This window comes from Plecotus auritus (genome assembly GCF_963455305.1).
Source record: "Plecotus auritus genome assembly, chromosome: 4".
NCBI classification, from domain to species: Eukaryota; Metazoa; Chordata; class Mammalia; order Chiroptera; family Vespertilionidae; genus Plecotus; species Plecotus auritus.
Window position 1 is genome coordinate 33,242,458 of NC_137775.1, and position 19,899 is coordinate 33,262,356.

A 19,899-nucleotide genomic window follows, 5' to 3' on the forward strand; every position below is an offset into this window, starting at 1 on the left:
GAGGAGGAGGAGGAGGAGGAATCTTAACTTTAAATGGTGATCCCCTAGTTTAGGTCTGCTCCCGTGTGTAGTTAACTAATGTTTACTCCAAGAAATTATACAGAGCCTAGCTTATGGAATCTGTATGTCTCTCTATCTGAGGTGTCTGTGTATGTACCTCCTTATTATTTTTTTCCCTTTGGTCTTCTTTTTTCTCTAGAAATACCCAGTCATGAATGGCACAGACTTTGGGCTACCATTTGAAGTTACAAAATTGCTAAAATATATTCCAGTTATGAGAGGGTGCCAGCTGCCAAATCTACCTCAGGGGGATCACTCATGTTCTTCTGGCTATGCCTGTGGGGGTGGGGAGAGGCATTCTTTTTAACTGGATTCTCACATTTGGATGCCTATTTCTTCGCCTCCTTCCTTGCCTAAAAAAAATCTCACTGGCCTTCTGTTCTGGTCCCTAGTATTTTTCCCCCCTAATCTCCTCTCCCATCCTCATTTCCATGTTCGTGATTCCAGATTCTCTAATTCCTAGTTCTGTCATAAACAGGCTTCCTGCTACCTGGCAGATAATACATTCATTTTTAACTTAATTTTTAGATAATGTATTATATACAAAAGTATAATTTTAACAAGATCGCTCCCCTGCTAATGGCTTCCATTCGTATAGATCCAAGACCCACAAGTCCCTATAAGATTAGGTCCCTATTACTTTTCTGGCTTTAGCTTCCCTTGTTCTCATATTGGCTTCCTCTGCCCTAGTACACCCGGGGCTTGTGCCTCCCTCAGGGCCTTTGCACTGGCTGTGTCCTCTGCTGCAAAGCTCTTCCTCACAGATCTCCATACTCTCCTCCCTCACTTCCACTAGGTGTTTACCTAAATGCCATTTCCTCATGTCAGCTTCTTTGGCCAATTGGTTTAAAATCGCAACCTCCACTTTTCTGTCCAAACCAAAAAACTCCCTGTTTTCCTTTTTCTTCATTAATCTTTTGCTCATTTAACATGCTATATATTTCACTTTTTAAAAATTTTGATTTACGTGTCTTCATAATAGAATGTAAGTTTCATAAAGGCAGGGCATTTCCCATTTCTATTTTATAAACCATTGAATCCTTAGTACCTTGACTGATTCCTGGGTCATACATGGTAGATACTAAAAAATATTTATTTAGTGAATGAATGACAATGATTAAATAAGAAGTTATAAAATTATTGTAAATAATTTTAATAGACTAAAAATAACTTAGTCAATGATGGTTAGCATTAATGCATATTGAAGGCTCATAACTCTTAAGGAACTTGGGAAAAAATGTTTGACTTTAAAGAGTTTATATCCTGGAAGACATGAGATTCCTAACTCCTGTAAGAAACTCATCAAACCAGATACCATAAACACAGTAGTGGCCTGGTCCTGTGATGGTTAATAATGCCCCTATGGTAAGATGCTAACTCTTTCCTTGCCTGTACTTCTTATTTCTTTTTGAGATGATAATGTTATTTCTAAAGTGTTTTCTTTTCCAGAAAATATCTGAGTTGAATTATGTCAGTAAAAACATATGTGTATATTTATGGAAATGGAAGAGTAAAAGCTAATAGTTATACAAAACCTAGGCTTTGCTAGAAACTATCTACTGAGCATTAAACATCAAATCATTAGGTTTGGCTGTAGCATTATATGATAGATTGTCAAGTTCATCATAAATCAAGTTTTTCCTCTAAGTCCCACTGGAGGACTAATCATAGATACCAGGCTAAGTCATTAATAAAAAATAGTGTTACACAGCATAGGGCCCAGAGGTCAAAGTCTGGCAAGGCTCTGCTGTAATTATTATTTGAATATACTGGGGACATATAGAGTAAGTTTTTATATGCCATTTTACAACACCTTGTGGTTATACATCCAATAAATGCTGCTAACTCTACCTAACGTGGTTGTCCTGGATAAATAAATAAAAAAAAAAGTCTTCAGAGTCTTGAAAATGGCCATCCCATGGAGTCTCATTCTCCGAGAGCTGCCATCTATAGCATATATCTTTTCTTCCCTAAAATTATGTGTCCGATTGGGAACAGGGACCATGTCTGGCCTTTGCCTAGCATGTGGCTGGCACATAATAAGCAGTTACCATTTGTTTATTAAATGAGTTCACAGTTTAGTTATACCCAGCTTGGTTTTCATTCTTTCCGATTTTGATGGAGGCCCAGTTCTCCTTCCCTTTCTGTCTGATTCACTGTTGGCAGAGTAAAAAAAAATTAAGATGTTACAATTGTGAAAGCAGAATTATCTATCCAGTTGTGACAAAATTTGTAAATAATTATGACTTTGAATCCCCAAGAAAAATTATGCCAGGTAACTGAGCTGTCAGTTTTACACAAAATTATCATATTTCTGCTTTAGTTATTCTCTATTTCTCTGTATTTGGGAAGAATAAAATCTATATTATAGGGTTTGCTTTGACACCAATTTTGTGATATTGGACATGTCATTTTTCTATTTCAACATTTAATTTTCTATTCTTTAAACGAAAGGCTATCTAATTAAAATCACTACCAATCCAACATATTCTGTCCTCTCTTCTCTGATTTATTTTTTTCTCTCTAAACTTCCATGACTTTCAATATATATATTTACCACCACTGTGTCCATGATAAATCAGGGAATTTTGCTATAGTTAAATAGTTAAAACTTTGAACTATATGTCATGGACAAGCACAGATGGTTTTAAATATTAAAATGATGAATTATGAGCTATAATTTGAAAACTGCATGGAATTCATACTGGATAAGAATCAGGGTAGCAAGAAATTGGTGATGGTCTGAGAACAGGGATGGCTGATTCTGGGAACTTTCAATGATAGGAATATTTTTAAATGGGGGAGGTGAATGGGTACAGAGCAGACCTGAAGGTGATTGTGGTCAAAGCCTACAAGAGCCAGATTTCTGATCTTCATTGAAGTGGCAAAATGTGCTCTGCTGTCTAGGTGATGATGCCACCACATCTGAAAAGACAAAAAATTAAATAGTGTAGATAAAATTCAATTACAATTTTCTAAATGCCTTGCCTTATTTATTTTTGCATTCTCTTCAGGGCCCGGCACAATGAGAGTTTAATAATGGTGTGTAATTTCATTGAGCTGAACTGGAAACCTGGTATGGCAGCTCGGCCATAAAACCCTCTGACTCAGAACCAGACGGGGACTGGAAGCCAGAGGGAAGCGGCCCTGTCAGTCACCCAGGGATGCAGGGCAGCACATGGCATAGACGGGGGCATTGTAGAAATGTCACAATATGTAAATATAAAAACCTAGCCCCAAAGCCCTGTTTAATGAGGTTAGATGTAGCCCCTTGGTCTTAGTGGGGTCTGCCTTCAGTTCTTCCTTTGGAATAGTCTTCATCTGAACATGTATTCAACAATTTATTAAAATTTGACACAGTTTAAGAATCATCTCTGGCAGTAAAATACATTTTTTTTAATCACCCAGTTTTTAGTTTGTTCAGTTAAAATGGTTCCAAATTTACTCTGTAGCATTTTTAGTGTAGTAGACATTAGATTAAAAAGACTTAAATTTATAAACTCATGGAATTTGTACTTTATTATTACCTAAAAAATAATAAAACTCATACTTTGAAACAACATTGTTGTTAATGTTTTTAGATTTAGCAAATTAATATTGCCTCAATCAGAAGCGACTATTTAAAAATATTTTGATTGACTTTAATATTTCTTTGGCATTTCCAGGTCACAGATTATTTAAATAATCTGTAAACTGGTCATGCCACTTAATGTGAAATAAAATTATTAAAACTGTATCCAAGATGGATTAAAAATATACCTCTGATATTACTTGTATACTTGGTATAATAGGACAGATTTCTCTCTCACTTTCGCCCTTGACAAAGAAGGTACACTGTTGTAAAAAGTAGCCAATCAAGGAATGTCAAAATTTTATTAACATTCCTTCCCAAGGTCAGTCCAGGCTAATTAATTCCAGGTTCTGGGGCTATAACTGTGTTAATTTTGTATGGCTGAATTAACATATGGTACATTTTTTAAAGTGAACAAATATTTATATTTTGTATGTTCTTTTTTGCGGGTGTCAAAATGAATGCAATAGTCCGAATATTTTGTAATTATTCTTAGTCCATCCTTCTGACCTGATAACTGTCAAAAGTTCATATATTCCCTCAGTTCAAGTTCACAGAAGATCCGTGTGCCCTTTCTGCCCCCATTCCCTCACTCTAATCTTCAGCCCAGGGTTGGGGCTTCCATCCACCCTCTCACACTCTCAGAGGTCCGGGTAAACTCAGGGCCGCTTCTCCTCATCTTAACTTCCCGCAGCACTTGTTTCTGAGTAGCACTGCTTAGGAGGGTGTTCAGAGGAAACGTATTAAAGCTGAGAGGAGGAAATGTACCTGGGTTAGTTATCAATTAATGAAAACGGCCACAGGTCACCAAACCTTGTGGATACACCGGCAAAAGGAGAGAAACAGGGAGAACTGTGAATGTTCTGCCTGCTTTTGCCCCAGGTCTGAGTCACAAACACAATGAGACTTGAACCAGGTCAGGCAAAGGTCAAAAGTGAAGGCTAGACTGATCACACTGCCAACAGAGCCCTTTCCGCATACCGTTATACTGAATTGGAAATTAGAGGCAAAGCATCCAAGGAGCACAAACAAGCTGGAGCTGCTCCACCTTGAATCGAAGGCTAGGGGGGATTTAGGACTGGATGCACCATAGACAAAGAATGAGCTTACGAGGAAAATAATTTGGAGTTGTGTAAAAAAAAAAATGTTCATTGGAACCTGTGCATGTACTCGCCTGTGGGTTTTGGTTAGAGTCATCATGGATACTCACGCTCTTGCATGCCATGTGCTGTGCTTGCTCTTTATAAACATCAGCTTTGCCGCTGGAGGTGTCGCACCCTGGGAAGTGGCAGAAGCTTAACTTACGATCCCAGCAGCCTTCCTGCACTGGGGCCAGAGCAGCAGGAGCAGCTCCAGCTCGTTTGTCCCTTCCTGGCTCTCAGGAGAGTTTGGCTGCTTGTAGGGGAACACGTGTCACTCCAGCTACACCCTGTCTGGACCTTGCCTGGAGTTCTCCCTTCTTTCTGCCCCTCCTTTGTTTCTTTCTTCTGTTCCCCAGAATTAAGTGATTCTCCAGCTTATTTCGCTCTCCTTTCTTCTCTCATCTGGTCATCTAAACAAGCAGTCCCGATTCAGACAACCAAGTTAGCATCTGTAGTCCTTGTCATGTAACTGAGCTCAAGTTCACTTGGATGTGCTCATATACTCCAAGCTAAATACGTCCAAAGTGGAGGTCATCAGTTTCTCTCCCAAATGCATATACCGGGGTGGGCCAAAGTAGGTCTAAAGTTGTGAGTATCCAAAATACAGAGCTTATTCTTGTATCGCTCTTTGTTAAGTATTGTATTAAAACTGTAAACCTACTTTTTCCCACCTCTGTATTTTCCGTGTTCATGTTGGAGAATCTTATTAGGACTTCCCTGACACCTCAAGTCTAAAGAGCAGTCATCTTTGACCTTCCCCTTGCCTCTGCTCATCCTATCCAGTCAATTTCCCTTTGAATTTCCCCTCCAAATTCTTTCTCTTCCCTGGCTCAGCATTCATTGTTTTCCTTGACATCCTCTAGTTTGGTCCTTTATAAATTCCAGGTAGAAGCATTGAGAAAACATTCTAGTTCCCTTGCCTTCAGTCATGGGTGTTTCTTACCCAGTGTACTTTATATGGAACTAGAAGCCCGATGCATGAAATTTGTGCAAGGGCCTTGGCCCTGGCCCCCACCCACTGCAGCTTTGTCCAGAAGGAAAGACATCTGGAAGGACATCCGGTCTAATTAGCATATTGCCCTTTTGTTACTGTCAGTAATCTTATTACTGACAATTCCAATGATGGATGTTCCTGTTTTAAAAAATAACAGAAGGAAAAGAGAGAGAGTGAGCTAAGTGTCAGGGCCCCACCAAGCTTCTGCTCCCTCCTGTTCTCTGTATCAACCAAATACTAACATACTATTTACAGTATCCACTTTCTCCCTTTGCGCCTCTTCCTATCCTCCTTTTAGCTGCTCTCCCCCAACCTTCAATCCCACCCTTAGTTTCAGTGCCACTTGTCCATGAAGCCATCATTTGATTTTTGAACTTGAAAGCAATTTTTCCACCTCTTCTGTGTCGACAAAGCACTTTGTTTATAAGTTCACTTAAACTCTTCACTTTGCCTTTGCATTTTTTATTGTGTGTACTTATTCCCATTAATTTTGTTATTTGAGAATAGAAACTGAGTCTTATTGATCTTTGTATTCACATAAGCACAATGTATTAAAAAAGATAATGTTGAACTTTTATTTTTTATTCTATTTTTAAAATTTTACTTCATTTTTCATCACGATTTATCCCCTCTATGCTCTCTTCTACCTCCACCCACTCCCCTCCACCCCCCATCACCACACTTCTAAAATTAAATGCCCAATTAAATACATCTACTAAAACCAGGAGAAAAAAGGTCAACATTGTAATCTGACTTTAACAATTTTAAATTTTTCTAAGATTGTAATTTATTTCCTTACATAGTTAATATTTCTGAAGAGTGTGGCTCAGAATGCTCTAATCCAAATTAAGTCAATTGTGTAATTCTATTCATATTTTGACTACTTCAGGATATTAGCTGACACTACTTATGATGACATGCTGATTGCACATTGCAGAAATAAACTGCCTCCCACAATGAATAAAATTATGTCCTTACCCTGAACAGCATGCTTGAGGAAAACAATGGCAAAATTTCAGAACCTCATTCTATTGAAATTTTAATATCCTTACAGTGAAATGATCTAACGAATATATAGGAGTTTGTGTGTGTGCATAAGATTTTGCTGCTTTTGTTCCTCCTAGAAGTCTCTGTGAAGATCTCTCCTCTAGTGCTCTGTCCTGCAAACTCTACCTGCCTTGGTCTCCCCAGACTCTCATCTCCTTCTCCTCTACCCAGGGAGTCTGCTGGGATATGCATGGGCTAACTCTCCTGCACTGGCCTACTTCTGGTGTCCTGACAGTTACAGGTTAAATTCAGCTTCTTTTCCAAAATACACTTAGAGACTTTTAAGCTTGGACTGCCTCTGCTCAAATCCAATTCCTCATACCTACTTGTAGATTTCATGCACTATTCCAGCCCCCAATCCACAATTAATTAGTCCATTGACTTTTTAAATTGAGATATAATTGACCTATTACAATATATTAGTTTCAGGTGTACAACATAATAATTTGATATTTGTATATATGGTTAAATGATCACTATAATAATTAGTTAATATATGTCATCATATATACTTTGCATATTCATTTTCTCATGCAAATTAAGATTTTTTTCTTGTGATGAGAACTTTTAAGATCTAATCTTCTAGCAACTTTCAAATATACAATATGGTATTATTAAATACTAGAGGCCCGGTGCACGAACTTTGTGCACGGGGGGGGGGGGGTCCCCTCAGCCCAGCCTGCACCCTCTCCAATCTGGGACCCCTCAGGGGATGTCCAGCTGCCAGTTTAGGCCCAATCCTGTGGATAGGGCCTAAACTGGCAGTCAGCCATCCCTCTCACAATCCGGAACCACTGGCTCCTAACTGCTCACCTGCCTGCCTGCCTGATTGCACCTAACTGCCCCCCCCTGCTGGCCTGGTCAACCCCAACTGCCCCTCCTGCAGGCATAGTCACCCCCAACTGCCCCCCACCTGCCGGCCTGGTTGCCCCTTAGTGCCCCCCGCTGGCCTGGTTGCCCCTTACTATACCCCCTGCTGGCATGGTCGCCCCCAACTGCCCCCCCCACCAACCTGGTTGCCCCTCACTGCTCCCACCTGCTGGTCTGGTTGCCCCCAACTGCCCCCTCTGCGGGCTTGGTAGCTCCATGCAGCCTGCTGCTCAGTCATTTGGTCACCCCTCACTAACCCCCTGCCAGCCTGGTCGCCTGACACAGCCTGCTGCTCAGTCATTTGGTCACCCCCTCACTAACCCCCTGCCAGCCTGGTCACCCCACGCAGCCTGCTGCTTGGTCACTTGGTCACCCCTCACTAACCCCCCTGCTGGCCTGGTTGCTCCATGCAGCCTGCTGCTTGGTCGTTTGGTCACCCCTCACTAACCCCCCTGCCAGCCTGGTCACCTCACACAGCCTGCTGCTCAGTCATTTGGTCACCCCTCACTAACCCCCTGCCAGCCTGGTCACCCCACACACCTGTTTGGTAGTCTGTTCAGTTGTTTCGGATGCAATGGTCGCTTAGCCTTATATATATATAGATTCTGCACCATCAGACTGTCAAACCTCCGAGGGAAGGTAGAGGAGGTGGGGGTAAAGGGGAGAGATCAACCAAAGGACTTGTATGTATGCATATAAGCCTAACTAATGGACACAGACACCAGGGGGGTGAGGGCATGAGTGGGAGGTGGGGTGGGAGAATGGGAGGATAAGGACACATACATAATACCTTAATCAATAAAAAAGTAATAAGAAAATAAAATAGTCACAAGTATGTTTTGTATATACAGACTTATAGTCTCTGCTGAAAAGGACATTGACAATCCTCCTATCTCAAAAGCATACTTAGACTGTGTGGAAGGGAGCGTTTAGCAATATATAAAGAGAATAGATTTATCTTTGAAATCTTTTATAAAACTTGTAATTTTAATGGATTGAATCATTTACTAATACTTGGGTATATTGCTATTTGAGTAAGATAACTCTGTGTATATCCCTGATTTTTTTTCCCAGTTTGTTATGTTTGATTTCTTTACATGTTTATATTTTCTAACATTTGGCAACATATATTTCCTAGTATTATCAGTTCTTAAATCTTCAAAAGTCCTAAGCTACTTTTATGTTTAAAGATTATCTTGTTCTCAGAATTGATGAGACCAAGAATGAGGTGATTTAAATATTTAAAGGATCCAGACTATGTAAGAGCAGTAGTTATACTCTGGCAGTGAACTTTAAAGGCATACCGTGCAGAGAGTTTCAACACTTGTACGTCATCATTTGAAGTCTGCAGTATATTTGACATTGGGCCTATTTGACCAGTGTTTATATTGTGTGTATATAGCACTATAGGTGAGCTACTGAACTGATATAAGATACCTCTAATTGGTACCAGCAATGTTGGCCCTCGGTTCCTGAGTTCAGCAAAAAAAGAAATCACACCCAATAACTCTAGTGAAAGAGGAAGTTTATTCGTTTATTTAGCATCAAAGTGAAAGTACATGAGAAGAGATTTGAGCAGGCTGCTCAGAGAGCTGCCTTGCCCCTATAGAAAGAAAGTTATAGGGGCAGAAGAATTGAGCCAGCTGGGCTGTGTGGACTCAGGAAATAAGTTACAGAGACAAAAGAAGGGCCCTTGGAGAGAGGTTCAGGGGATTAGCCCAGGATGAGCTGCCACTGCCCACTGCTGTCCTGGTTGCAAGTCTCCTGGGGACCCTTAGAGCTTAGGAGAAAGAAAGCAAAGATAGCCCTAGCTCAGTGGTCGGCAAGGGGGTTTGGCTCAGTGGGTACAGCATTGGTCTGTGTACTGAAGGGTCCCGGTTCAATTCCAGTCAAGGGCACATGCTGGGTTGAGGGCTTCATCCCCAATAGGGTGCATGCAGGAGGCAGCTGATCAATGATTCTCTCTCATCATTGATGTTTCTATCTCTCTCTCCCTCTACCTTCCTCTCTGAAATGTATATGAAAGCGAAGATACATCCCTGAAGAGAGAAGGTGTGGGCTTTCTCTAAAGAGAGAATATATACGGCATCCTTTGTCTTTAGGGGTTTTATTTGTTTTCTAAAGGCAGAAATTTTAGGGAAGGTCTCAGGGAAGGGTCTCAATAGAATATTTCACCAGCTATCCAGGTTTGTCCTTTAATATGCTGACTCATCAAAATGAACATATATGGTCAAGGTCGTGGTCTCTACTGATTGTTTAGTGCTAGGGCAGGGGGCCATTCATCAATGCTGCTGGTCCTGATGTTAGCCATGGTATTACTTCATCTGGTTTTGCTGTTTTTCTGGGCCTGCAGCTGAAACACAATTGAGGCCTGGATGTTATTTCTAGTTTGACCAAAACTCTGTCTCTTCAGGCTGCAGACCCAAAGCTTTGTTCCTAACATTATTTGATGCTGGTAAGAACCTCATTGTCTGAGGGCTTAATGCTTTAAGGAGTGGTCCTGCAATGGAGAAGGAGCCAGGTGAGTGGGGGTGCTGGCTATCTGTCTCAGTTTCCCTATTCCACTTGCCAATCAATTTTTCTGGCTTCGTACTATCCTGCCTCATAACGAGAGTCTTTTTAAATGATCTTCAACACAGATGGAAACAAATTTGACATGTTACAGGGAAAGTAGGCCAATTAGTGATAAAGATGAGCAGCTTAAGGGAGGGAGCCAGAACAGTTCCTTACACTTGACAGAATGAAGAGGAAAGCAAAACATGATCTTAGCAGGGTCCTCGTTTTTTAAGAAAGTAGATTTTCCTTTTATAAAAATAGCTTTCATTTGAGCTCCCCAAATGAGGTAATTTTATCATGGTTTGAGTGGATACAAAATCACCAATTTCTTTTATCTGTTGTACCAACACTCTTGATTTTTCCATTAATATGAAAAATTTCCCCTTTTTCCTAAAACAATTCTTCTCATCATTTTCTCATATTTCCCTACATGCTACTTAGGGACAGTCCTTTACAAAGTATATATTCTCAGACTTTCTTCTCCAACAAGATGGTAGATTAAGATTTTTTTGAAGGTAACAATATCTAGAAATGCTTACATAAAAAAAATCTCCAGAATTCAGAAATGAGGAGGGAACTGGAGGTCAAAATGTCATGACTCTGAGCTGAAGCTGCTCCTTCACTAGGGAAGGCTTACCAGTCTTATGAAAATGGAATCTTTTTTAAAAACCTATTTGGTCAAGGTCTTGAGCCCAGAAAAAGAAAAGGAGTGCTCCAACCTTAGATAAAGGCATGTCTTTCCAAGAACTAAATTCTCTTTAAAATGATGAATGTGAAAACCTACCCAACCACAAAAATAAACAGAGAAAGGTAGCTCTTCTCTGCGTGGGGTCTGACTGGAAAAAAGAAATTTTTTCTCAAGAAATAGAAACTCTTGCATGAGACTGCAAAAGTTTGAGATCTTGCTTTAAAGCACCTATGGGAAATGTAGGAAATGGAAAAAAAATTGGTGAGCATCTGGTCAAACTCTACCTACATGCAAAAATTTGAAACAGTATTAATTAGAAATATATAACTATAAAGACATTTGTTCTTTTATTTTATGTAAATAGATAGATGACAGAGAGACAAATAGATTGCCTATGTTGTTCAGGCACTAAATGTTGGAGATGAAGGGAATGAACAAATAACCCAATGTTCCTACCCATGTAGACAATACAAACCCTTCCTGTGGAAACATACAACAGCACATAAATAAGGATTGTCAAGCACTCTAGAAATAAAGCAACAAAAGCATGCAGAGAGGTGAGAGTTGCTATATAAGAAGTTCTTCCTGCCCCCAATCCGAGAAGGTGACTTTTGAGAGAGGCCTTAACCTTCTTGTTGCTAAGTACACTTATTTGTTTATACTTCATCTTGTTTGATCTATTAATAACATTTAGACCTGTAGCTCATTATCTCAGTTTTGAAAAAAATTGCTTTTCTTGACGTCCAAGGCATCACTCTCAATTATGTTTTTCTACCTCACTATTTCTTATCACTGCTGTAACATAACACCACAATCATGACTGAAAACAATATGAATTTATTATTTGCACTTGTAGAGGTCAGAAGTCCAAAAGCAGTCTCACTGAGCTAGCTTCCAGGTGTCAGCAAGGCTGTGTTCCTCTCTGAGACTGGAGCAAAGAATCGTTTCCAGTTTTTGAAAGGGTTCCACCTTCCTTGGCTGTGGCCTCTTTCCTCTTCGTCAAAACCAGCAATTTCGCCGAAACCGGTTTGGCTCAGTGGATAGAGCGTCGGCCTGCGGACTGAAGGGTCCCAGGTTCGATTCCTGTCAAGGGCATGTACCTTGGTTGCGGGCACATCCCCAGTAGGGGGCGTGCAGGAGGCAGCTGATCGATGTTTCTCTCTCATCGATGTTTCTAGCTCTCTATCCCTCTCCCTTCCTCTCTGTGAAATATCAATAAAATATATTTAAAAAAAAAATTAAAACCAGTAATTTCGCTTTTCTCTGTGCGTTCTTCAGGGGTCACATCTCCCTCTGACGACCACTGTCTCCTTCTTCCACTTTTGAGGACCTTTGGGATTACATTGGGCCCACCAGATAACCCAAGGATAATCACCCCATTTCAAGATACTTAAAGATATCGACAAACTCACTTTGCCACGAAAAAGAGATCCATGTATCCATTGGCTCCAGGAATTAGGATGTGGAGATACACATATATATTTTTTGTGGGGGGGGGGCGGGAGGTGGGGGGCATTATTTTGTCTATCATACTGACTGCTTTTCTCAGTTTTCTCCCTACTCTCTCTGACTTTTAACATGGAATGCTAGGGCAGATGTACAGCTATAGTGACAGTTCTAATCCTGAAACTTTGTGAGAGTGATTGGTGAATAGCCTTAACAATAACCTTACCAATAACCCTGAGCCCCAGATATTTCTGCCTCCTGCCCTGGGTCCTGACCTACCCTGAGGCCTTACATACCCAACCCACCACTTAAAGTAAAGAAGAAACGTCTGGCCTGTCTGGTAGCTTTGAGGACATGACCCAGCACTGTGACCAGGGTCCATTTAGATTTTTCATTCCATACCAGCTGTTACCTGTTTTGAATAGTGTCTCTGGGAGTGCCTATAATAAATTCATATTGTTTTAAGTCATGATATTTGTGGTGTAGGCTTGATCCCCCATTAGGGTGTGTGTGGGAGGCAGCCAATCCATGATTCTCTCTCATCATTGATGTTTTTATCTCTCACTTTCCCTTCCTCTCTGAAATCAATAAAAATGTATTTTTAAAAATGTGTTTAAAATATATTTTAAAAAAATATATTTTTTAAAATTTTAGTCATGTCATCTTATACTTCTGCTCAAAACCCTCCTTTGCTTCCCATCTTCCTCAGACTAACAACCAATGCTCTTACTTTGGCTTAGATCATCTTTACAATCTTAGCATCTCCTGTTATCTCTCATAATCTGCCCCCACCTTCCCTTCAGCCACACTGACCTCCATGTCATTCTTCAAATATGCCAGGATGCTCTCTGCATCTGGAATATCCTTCCTTGCTCTTTGGACTTGCTGTTCCTTGTGTCCAGAACATTCTTTCCACAGATATCCACACAGTTTGATTCTTTATTTTCTTTCACTACTTACTTCAATATTACCCTGTCATAGAACACTTTCCTTGACCACTGTATTAAAACTTGGGTATCTTACCTCTTCAGTTCCCTCATCCTGTTTTTATTTCCCCTTAACATTTCCCACTTTCTAATATACTGTATATTTTACTTAAATTATGCTGTTTATTTTGTGTCTTCACCCACTAGGATATGAACTCCATAAGGGTAGATTTTAGTTTGGTTTGTTTATTTCTTATTCCAGGGACTAGTGCAGGGTTGTAGCCTCATGTGTAGTTAAAACTTGAACAATTAAACAAGATGCCTAGTTTAGACTTTAACATTCATAAAAATAAAAGGTTTAGAGATGTGAAACTGTAATACACTAGTAATGAGATTATAAATCAAGTCCAACTTTTCTACAGAAAATTAGTCAAAATATATCATAAGCTATAAATATGCATATATTTTGGTAGAGTGAGTCTCTTTATTAAAAGCCATCCTAAGGAAATAATTAATAATGCATAGCAATATTGCATGTCCATATTTAAAAAATAGTCTTTAGGCTTGTTTTCAATAGTGAAAATATTTTAAGCCAATACCCTCAAATTTCTAAAATAGAAGATTATTTAAAGGAAAGGCAGTATATTCATATAACGAAATATTATGCAATCAGTAAATTTATATTTAGATAAATATTTATTGATTGGGGCACTGTTAACAATATGCTGATAAGTGGGTAAAAGCAGTCTATATAAAAAGAGTATGTTGAATGATGTCATCTTTGAAGAAAAGATGTATATTCTTGTATATTAGCTTAAGAAAATGGGCAGTTGTTAATGTGGTTTCTAGAATGGATTGGGTGTGCCCTTCTTATTTATCTGATTTGTTAAGTTTTCTTTTTAAATAATGATCACATAGTACTTTTATCCTGAGAAAAATAAAAATTACGTTTGTACTAATCTTCAGAAAGCTATTAGTATTATACATGTAAAGGATTTTCAAGTGGGAATTGTATATAAATATTTCCCTATGTGGCATCTTATAGGTTTATGATGAATGTCCTGCATTAGTAAGTAGGGATTAATGTACAACATTTATTTATGGAATTGTCTGGGGCATTTCAGTCTTTAGAACCCTAACATGTGGAAGCTGTTTGGCCATAGGTATGACTGTATTGAAAAATGCATTTACCATGACTGCTGACAAGAGAATTACATTTATGTCATGCAATTAATCTAACATTTCGCCTCAGAGATTTGAATTAAAACTAACCCACCTCCCTCCCGCTCTGTCTCTAGTCAGTACTCTTTTGGTAGTAACACACAAAGTACTATTGAACAGAAGAAGTGGAAATTCCCAATCTGGCCAGAATGGAATGAGATTGACATAAATGCAGAAAAGTGGGATGCAGGCAAAGTTGGAAAAGAAAAGGACAAAGCGGGGAAAAGCCCTATATTTGTAAGTAAATTTGAAGGTGACCAGATTTCATTTTGGTCTTTACAATAGAAAAAGATTTGCTAACCTGTAAGTGTACCCATTTTTCTCCACAGCCTCAATTCAAAAGAGAACTTCTGTTTTTGTCCTCATCCCACCTTGTCATCCAAACTTAGTCCTGAGCTTTGGTGGATCACACTTGAATAAATGGGATGAGGGAGATGACCAAACAGGCATATGAAATAAAAGGGAAATGGATAGGACAGGTTAGCTAGTGGGTTTTGGACAGAGTTGGGAACCAGGCATTTCCTTAACCAGGCTGTGGTTTAGAAAATGAGAGACCTCTGCAGACTTGTGAGCTGTTATTTGGAGATTACAGGAAAGACAGGTTTTTTTTGTTTTTGTTTTGTTTTAAAACAGAGTGAGAGAGTGTTGCAGAATGGCTAGGTTGAACTTTGGTGTCTTTATTTATATAGAGTACTCTGAAATAGTACTTAGTGGCATTTACATCTTTTTCATAAAATGCAGAATCCCAAACTGTATGATTTATATCAGTAACTTGTTTACAAAAGATATTCAATGCATATTACTAATTTCTGCCTCTCAGTACTTGAGCAATTTCACATTAGCAATGTGTGTGGGAATGCATTTTTTATACCACACCTAAGTTGATTATGGAACTCTTAGGTGCAGAGGGCTTTTTAACTTTCTGCGTCCAAATGAAAATGGTCACATTTTATATATTTTTATTGATTTTTTTTTTCGAGGGAGAGAGAGAGATAGATAGAGAGAGAGAGAGAGAGAGAGAGAGAGAGAGAGATGAGAGAGAGAGATGTGAGAGTGAAACATTGATTGGTTGCCTCCTGCTGGGGATCTAGCCTAAAACCTAGGCAATGTGCCCGGATTGGGAATTGAACGGGATTTGAACCGGCAACCTTGTGGTGCAAGGGACGATGCCCAACCAAGACATACCACCCAGGGCTATTTTCCATATTTTAACATCATTCCAAACTTATGGAGACTGTGTGAGTTTACATCAGGGAGGTAGTTTGTGCAAATCCTTAGTGAAGCCATTGAGCACAGCAGTGCCAAGTGGTACCATCTGGGACAGAACCTTGCCCCCCTGCCCCAGTTCTGTTCCTCAACGTCAGCGTTCATGGCTTGGGAAGCAGCAGTCCCTCCGCTGGAGTGAGTGGTGGACACCGCAAGGCTTGAGATTGCATTTCTGTGGTATATTGGCACAAGAGCTCTTAGCCATGATTTGCAGCATTGATTTTTTTTTTTACCATGGTTAATTGCCTTAAGCATCAAACCAAAGCAGAAATCCTTGAAACTTTACAGAAGGCCGCTACTTTGGTTGTGAGGCTAGTGATCAGGGTATTAGCCTCAGATGGATTAAACCTTCCCTGCAAGCCCAGAGTCCGGCCCCCTTCTTCAGCTAAGTAATGGCAATGAAAAGATATGATGGGTGAACCAAACTGAGAAGTATACGATGAAGTATTGCAAGGTGGATATAAGAAATATACCTAAAGTAAAGTGAAATGGAAAAGTTACCATTAACTTAATGTGAGGGGCTCAAATCCTATAGGAAAGGGAATCAAACCAGGATGAGCCCCACATTCGCCTTGGCTTTGTTGATTTGTTTCTCTCAAAGACATTTGTCAATTTAAGTCATGGCAATTAGAGTCCAAGTACAGACTAAGGCCTTGGAGCTCGTATCCGAAGGGAGAGAATCATTAAGGGCTGCCAAAGTAGGTAGAACTTGTCCAAAATCCCAGCGGTATCTACAGAGAAGTGATCTGATAATTTTGCAAATAATTTTATTTTGAGGCATTTGCCCAACTTCTAAGCTATGTGTTTGAAGCTTTTGCTGCTGAGAAAATGAGTAAAAAAAATTAGCAGTTTGAAGGCTAAATAACTGAGAAAAGAATTAGAGAATTCCTGGTGCTATTGCCAGAAATTGGAATTCAGGGTACACCAAGGGAAAGGACGCTGATAAAAACTCCATCCTTTCAGGTAGGACTGCACTGTGTTCTGGATTGAGGAAGGGCAAACCAAATTTACACCAGCCTTACCAAATCCTGAGGCCCATTCTTGACTGGATCAAGTTCGTCTTGTACTCTGCCTGCCAGAAGAGAATAAAATCCTCCTCTCTGGAGGAAGACATTATTATTTAGAGCCTGTAAAACTTTTTATGTTCAGTGTATAGCATACAATCAATTTTACTGGACATGAAGATAAATAGAACCAAGCAACAGAAAACCAAAAGGAAAAACTAGATAATATAAACAGAACCACGGGTGACTCTGATTTTTGAATTGTCAGATAGAGGATTTTAACCAAATTAATATTTGCAAGAAAAAAACAATGGGAGGGAACCCCAGAAGTCTAATAGAGCTCTGCCTATTGTTAAAAAACTCATTTGTGAATCATTTGACTAGATGTTGGGGTTGCCTTTGTCTCCATCCAAATTATTCCAGTATCTTAAATGTGTCAATAAACCACATGCTCCAGATTCATAATGTGTCAATAAACCACATGCTCCAGATTCATATAGACACTTAGCTTTAAAGCTTAGATGATGCCCTCGAATATAACTCATTCTCAGGACACTCCAGCATTGGGATAAAAATATGATTACCATGAAAATCACAAAACAGTATTTATTCTCCCTCATCCCCATTCATTCATATGAAATTTAGTTACCTTTTTTCCCCTGTGAAGATAGTTCATATTTCTTAAGTATTTTGTTTGTACTCCTACCACTTTTCATATAATTTCTTGTAAGGAGCTACACACACACACACACACACACACACACACACACACACACACCCCCTTACGAGCTGTGAAAACTTTTACACAGTACCTGCCTGAAGCCTCTCTAACTTACTAGACCACTAATACTTGTGAGTAGACTCTTAGATATCATTCTTTCTTCAGAGCTCACTAATTGACCTCAAAATTTAGTGAATTAATTTAATCTGGGGCATTTATCCCAGGGAAATGTAAATATGTTCACATAGAACCTGTAACCTGTACACAAATGTTCATAGTAGCTTTATTAGTAACAGCCTCGAACTGGAAACCGTCCAGATGTTCTTCAATGGATGGATAGATGGTAAGCAAACAGATATCCAGATCATGAACTATTGCTCAACAATTAACAAGAACAAACTATTGATACATACAACAACCTGGATGAAATGAATCTCCAGAGAATTAGGCTGAGAGGGGATAAAAACCGGTCTAAAAGGCTACAAACTATATGATTCCATTCATATAACATGATGGAAATGGCATAATTATGGAAATAGGACCCAGATTAATGATTGCTAGGTGGTAGGGATTAAGCACAGAGTGTGGAGTTTAGGGTAGGTGTGGCTATAAAAGGGCATAGGAAGGATCCTTGTGCTGATAAAATTGTTTTGTATCTTGACCATGTCGATGTCTATTTCCTGGTTGTGAAATTGTAGTATAGTTTTGCAAGATGTTACCATTGGGAAAAGAGAAAGCAGGAACTCTCATATTATTTCACACAATGGAATGTGAATGTATAATTATCTCAAAATAACAACTTTAATTAAAACAATAAATGAAAGTCAAATCAAAGGTACACATTGCATATACATATTATCTTGTTTATGGATTCTAACAGTTGACAAGTAAACTTGTTCAATTTTCTCCATTAAGTTAAACAAAAACAAAACAGTATTTTCAGTGGGAAGTAACTCCATATCTGACCTATCCAAAATTGTTTCTCTCCATTCCTAATTCACATTCCAAAGAAGCTCATGCTTGCTTTTCCTGTTTCTTCTCCAATCAAAATGCTACTCTACAATCAAGGTTTCATTAATTAAATACAGTATCGTTAACTTCAGTATTTTCCAAATATTCCATAAACTAGCTCTGAGACCAAACATACATAATGCTCTATAAATGCCTTTTTATTGATCTATGCATTATTAATTTTTAAGATTGAATTGTTTTTATTTTAATAAAACCATATAGAGATTAAAACTCAATGTATTTTTACGTAGCATTGTTTTGAAGACCCTGAAGGCAAGATTGAATTACCACCATCACTGAAAGTTTATTCCTGGAAACGTCCACAGGATTTTTTATTTAATCGGGTAAGAAGTATTTTTATTATTAAACAAAATATATATTAATGATGGCATGCAATATGCTAATTATGAAAATCTACATTTTTAAACAATTTAGGATAATTTTTTCTTGTGGTATTCAATAATAATAAGTAATTGCGTTTTGGCATTTAAATTAGAAATAAATGTTTATCGGTATGGTTGAATATTGCTTGTACTGATTTCCAAAAGAATATTGAAATTTTGTTTAGTGCCTCCAGTTTTCTTTTTCTTCTCCCCATGATGTCACATTATAGCCCTTAATTTCTGACAGACTTTCTCCTTTCCACTTTTTAGAAGGAACTTATATGGCATGAAGGTCTGTTTACTTTAGTGTTTATTAACCTTAATTTTCAAGCCCGAGAGACTTGCATTTGGATCTCTCTATCCCAGGGGATTGTTGAAGCACTTTCCAAGAGCCACCTTCCTTTCTGGACCCTACGCCCAGCCACTTTAATCATATTGACTAGGACGTCATCTGAGAAATCTTTATTTAAAATAGCACTTATGTACATGAAATGTTAGACCCACTGGCCTATCTTCCTAATAGCTATGTTCATTTAAATATATTTGGTGTTTCCAAGTACTTAATTATCTTTAATGCCTTTTTTCCCTTCTTGGATCTTTTATTATTTTTTATTTAATGCATAGAAAATCAGTAGGTTTAATTAGTTACTAGTTAGCTAGCCAAATGGTTGCAATGGAGCTGATTCTTGCATACATTATGGAATTCACTGAATCTCTGTTTCTACACAAAGTGATTTTAACCCAAAAGTTTTATCCTTTATAAGCACTACCAATGCAAGAAAATATAATTTATCCACCAGATTTTTCAATTACTGTTACTAGCTGAGGAAGTCAGATAATCCTACATTTAAAAATACTAAGATGAGAAAATGGAAAGATACATCTCTCTTCATCAGAGTATTTATGGAATGTCTACTTGTAAGACATTTTAAATGCAAGGAATCAAATATACATGAAGCATGCCTATAAATTACTTACAATGTTAAGTAATGT

At 38.7% G+C, this 19,899-nt stretch overlaps 1 protein-coding gene across 1 annotated transcript in view; it reads left to right on the top strand.

The window, feature by feature from the left end:
* ADGB (androglobin) overlaps positions 1 to 19,899 on the top strand; it is a gene marked incomplete at both ends in the record, with an annotated part of 144,053 nt that overhangs the window by 443 nt on the left and 123,711 nt on the right. Inside the window, 2 exons of the mRNA XM_080663871.1 lie at positions 14,599 to 14,758; positions 18,775 to 18,867. Of these exons, the coding sequence (XP_080519997.1) occupies positions 14,599 to 14,758; positions 18,775 to 18,867 (253 nt within the window). The remainder of the gene's footprint in view (positions 1 to 14,598; positions 14,759 to 18,774; positions 18,868 to 19,899) is intronic.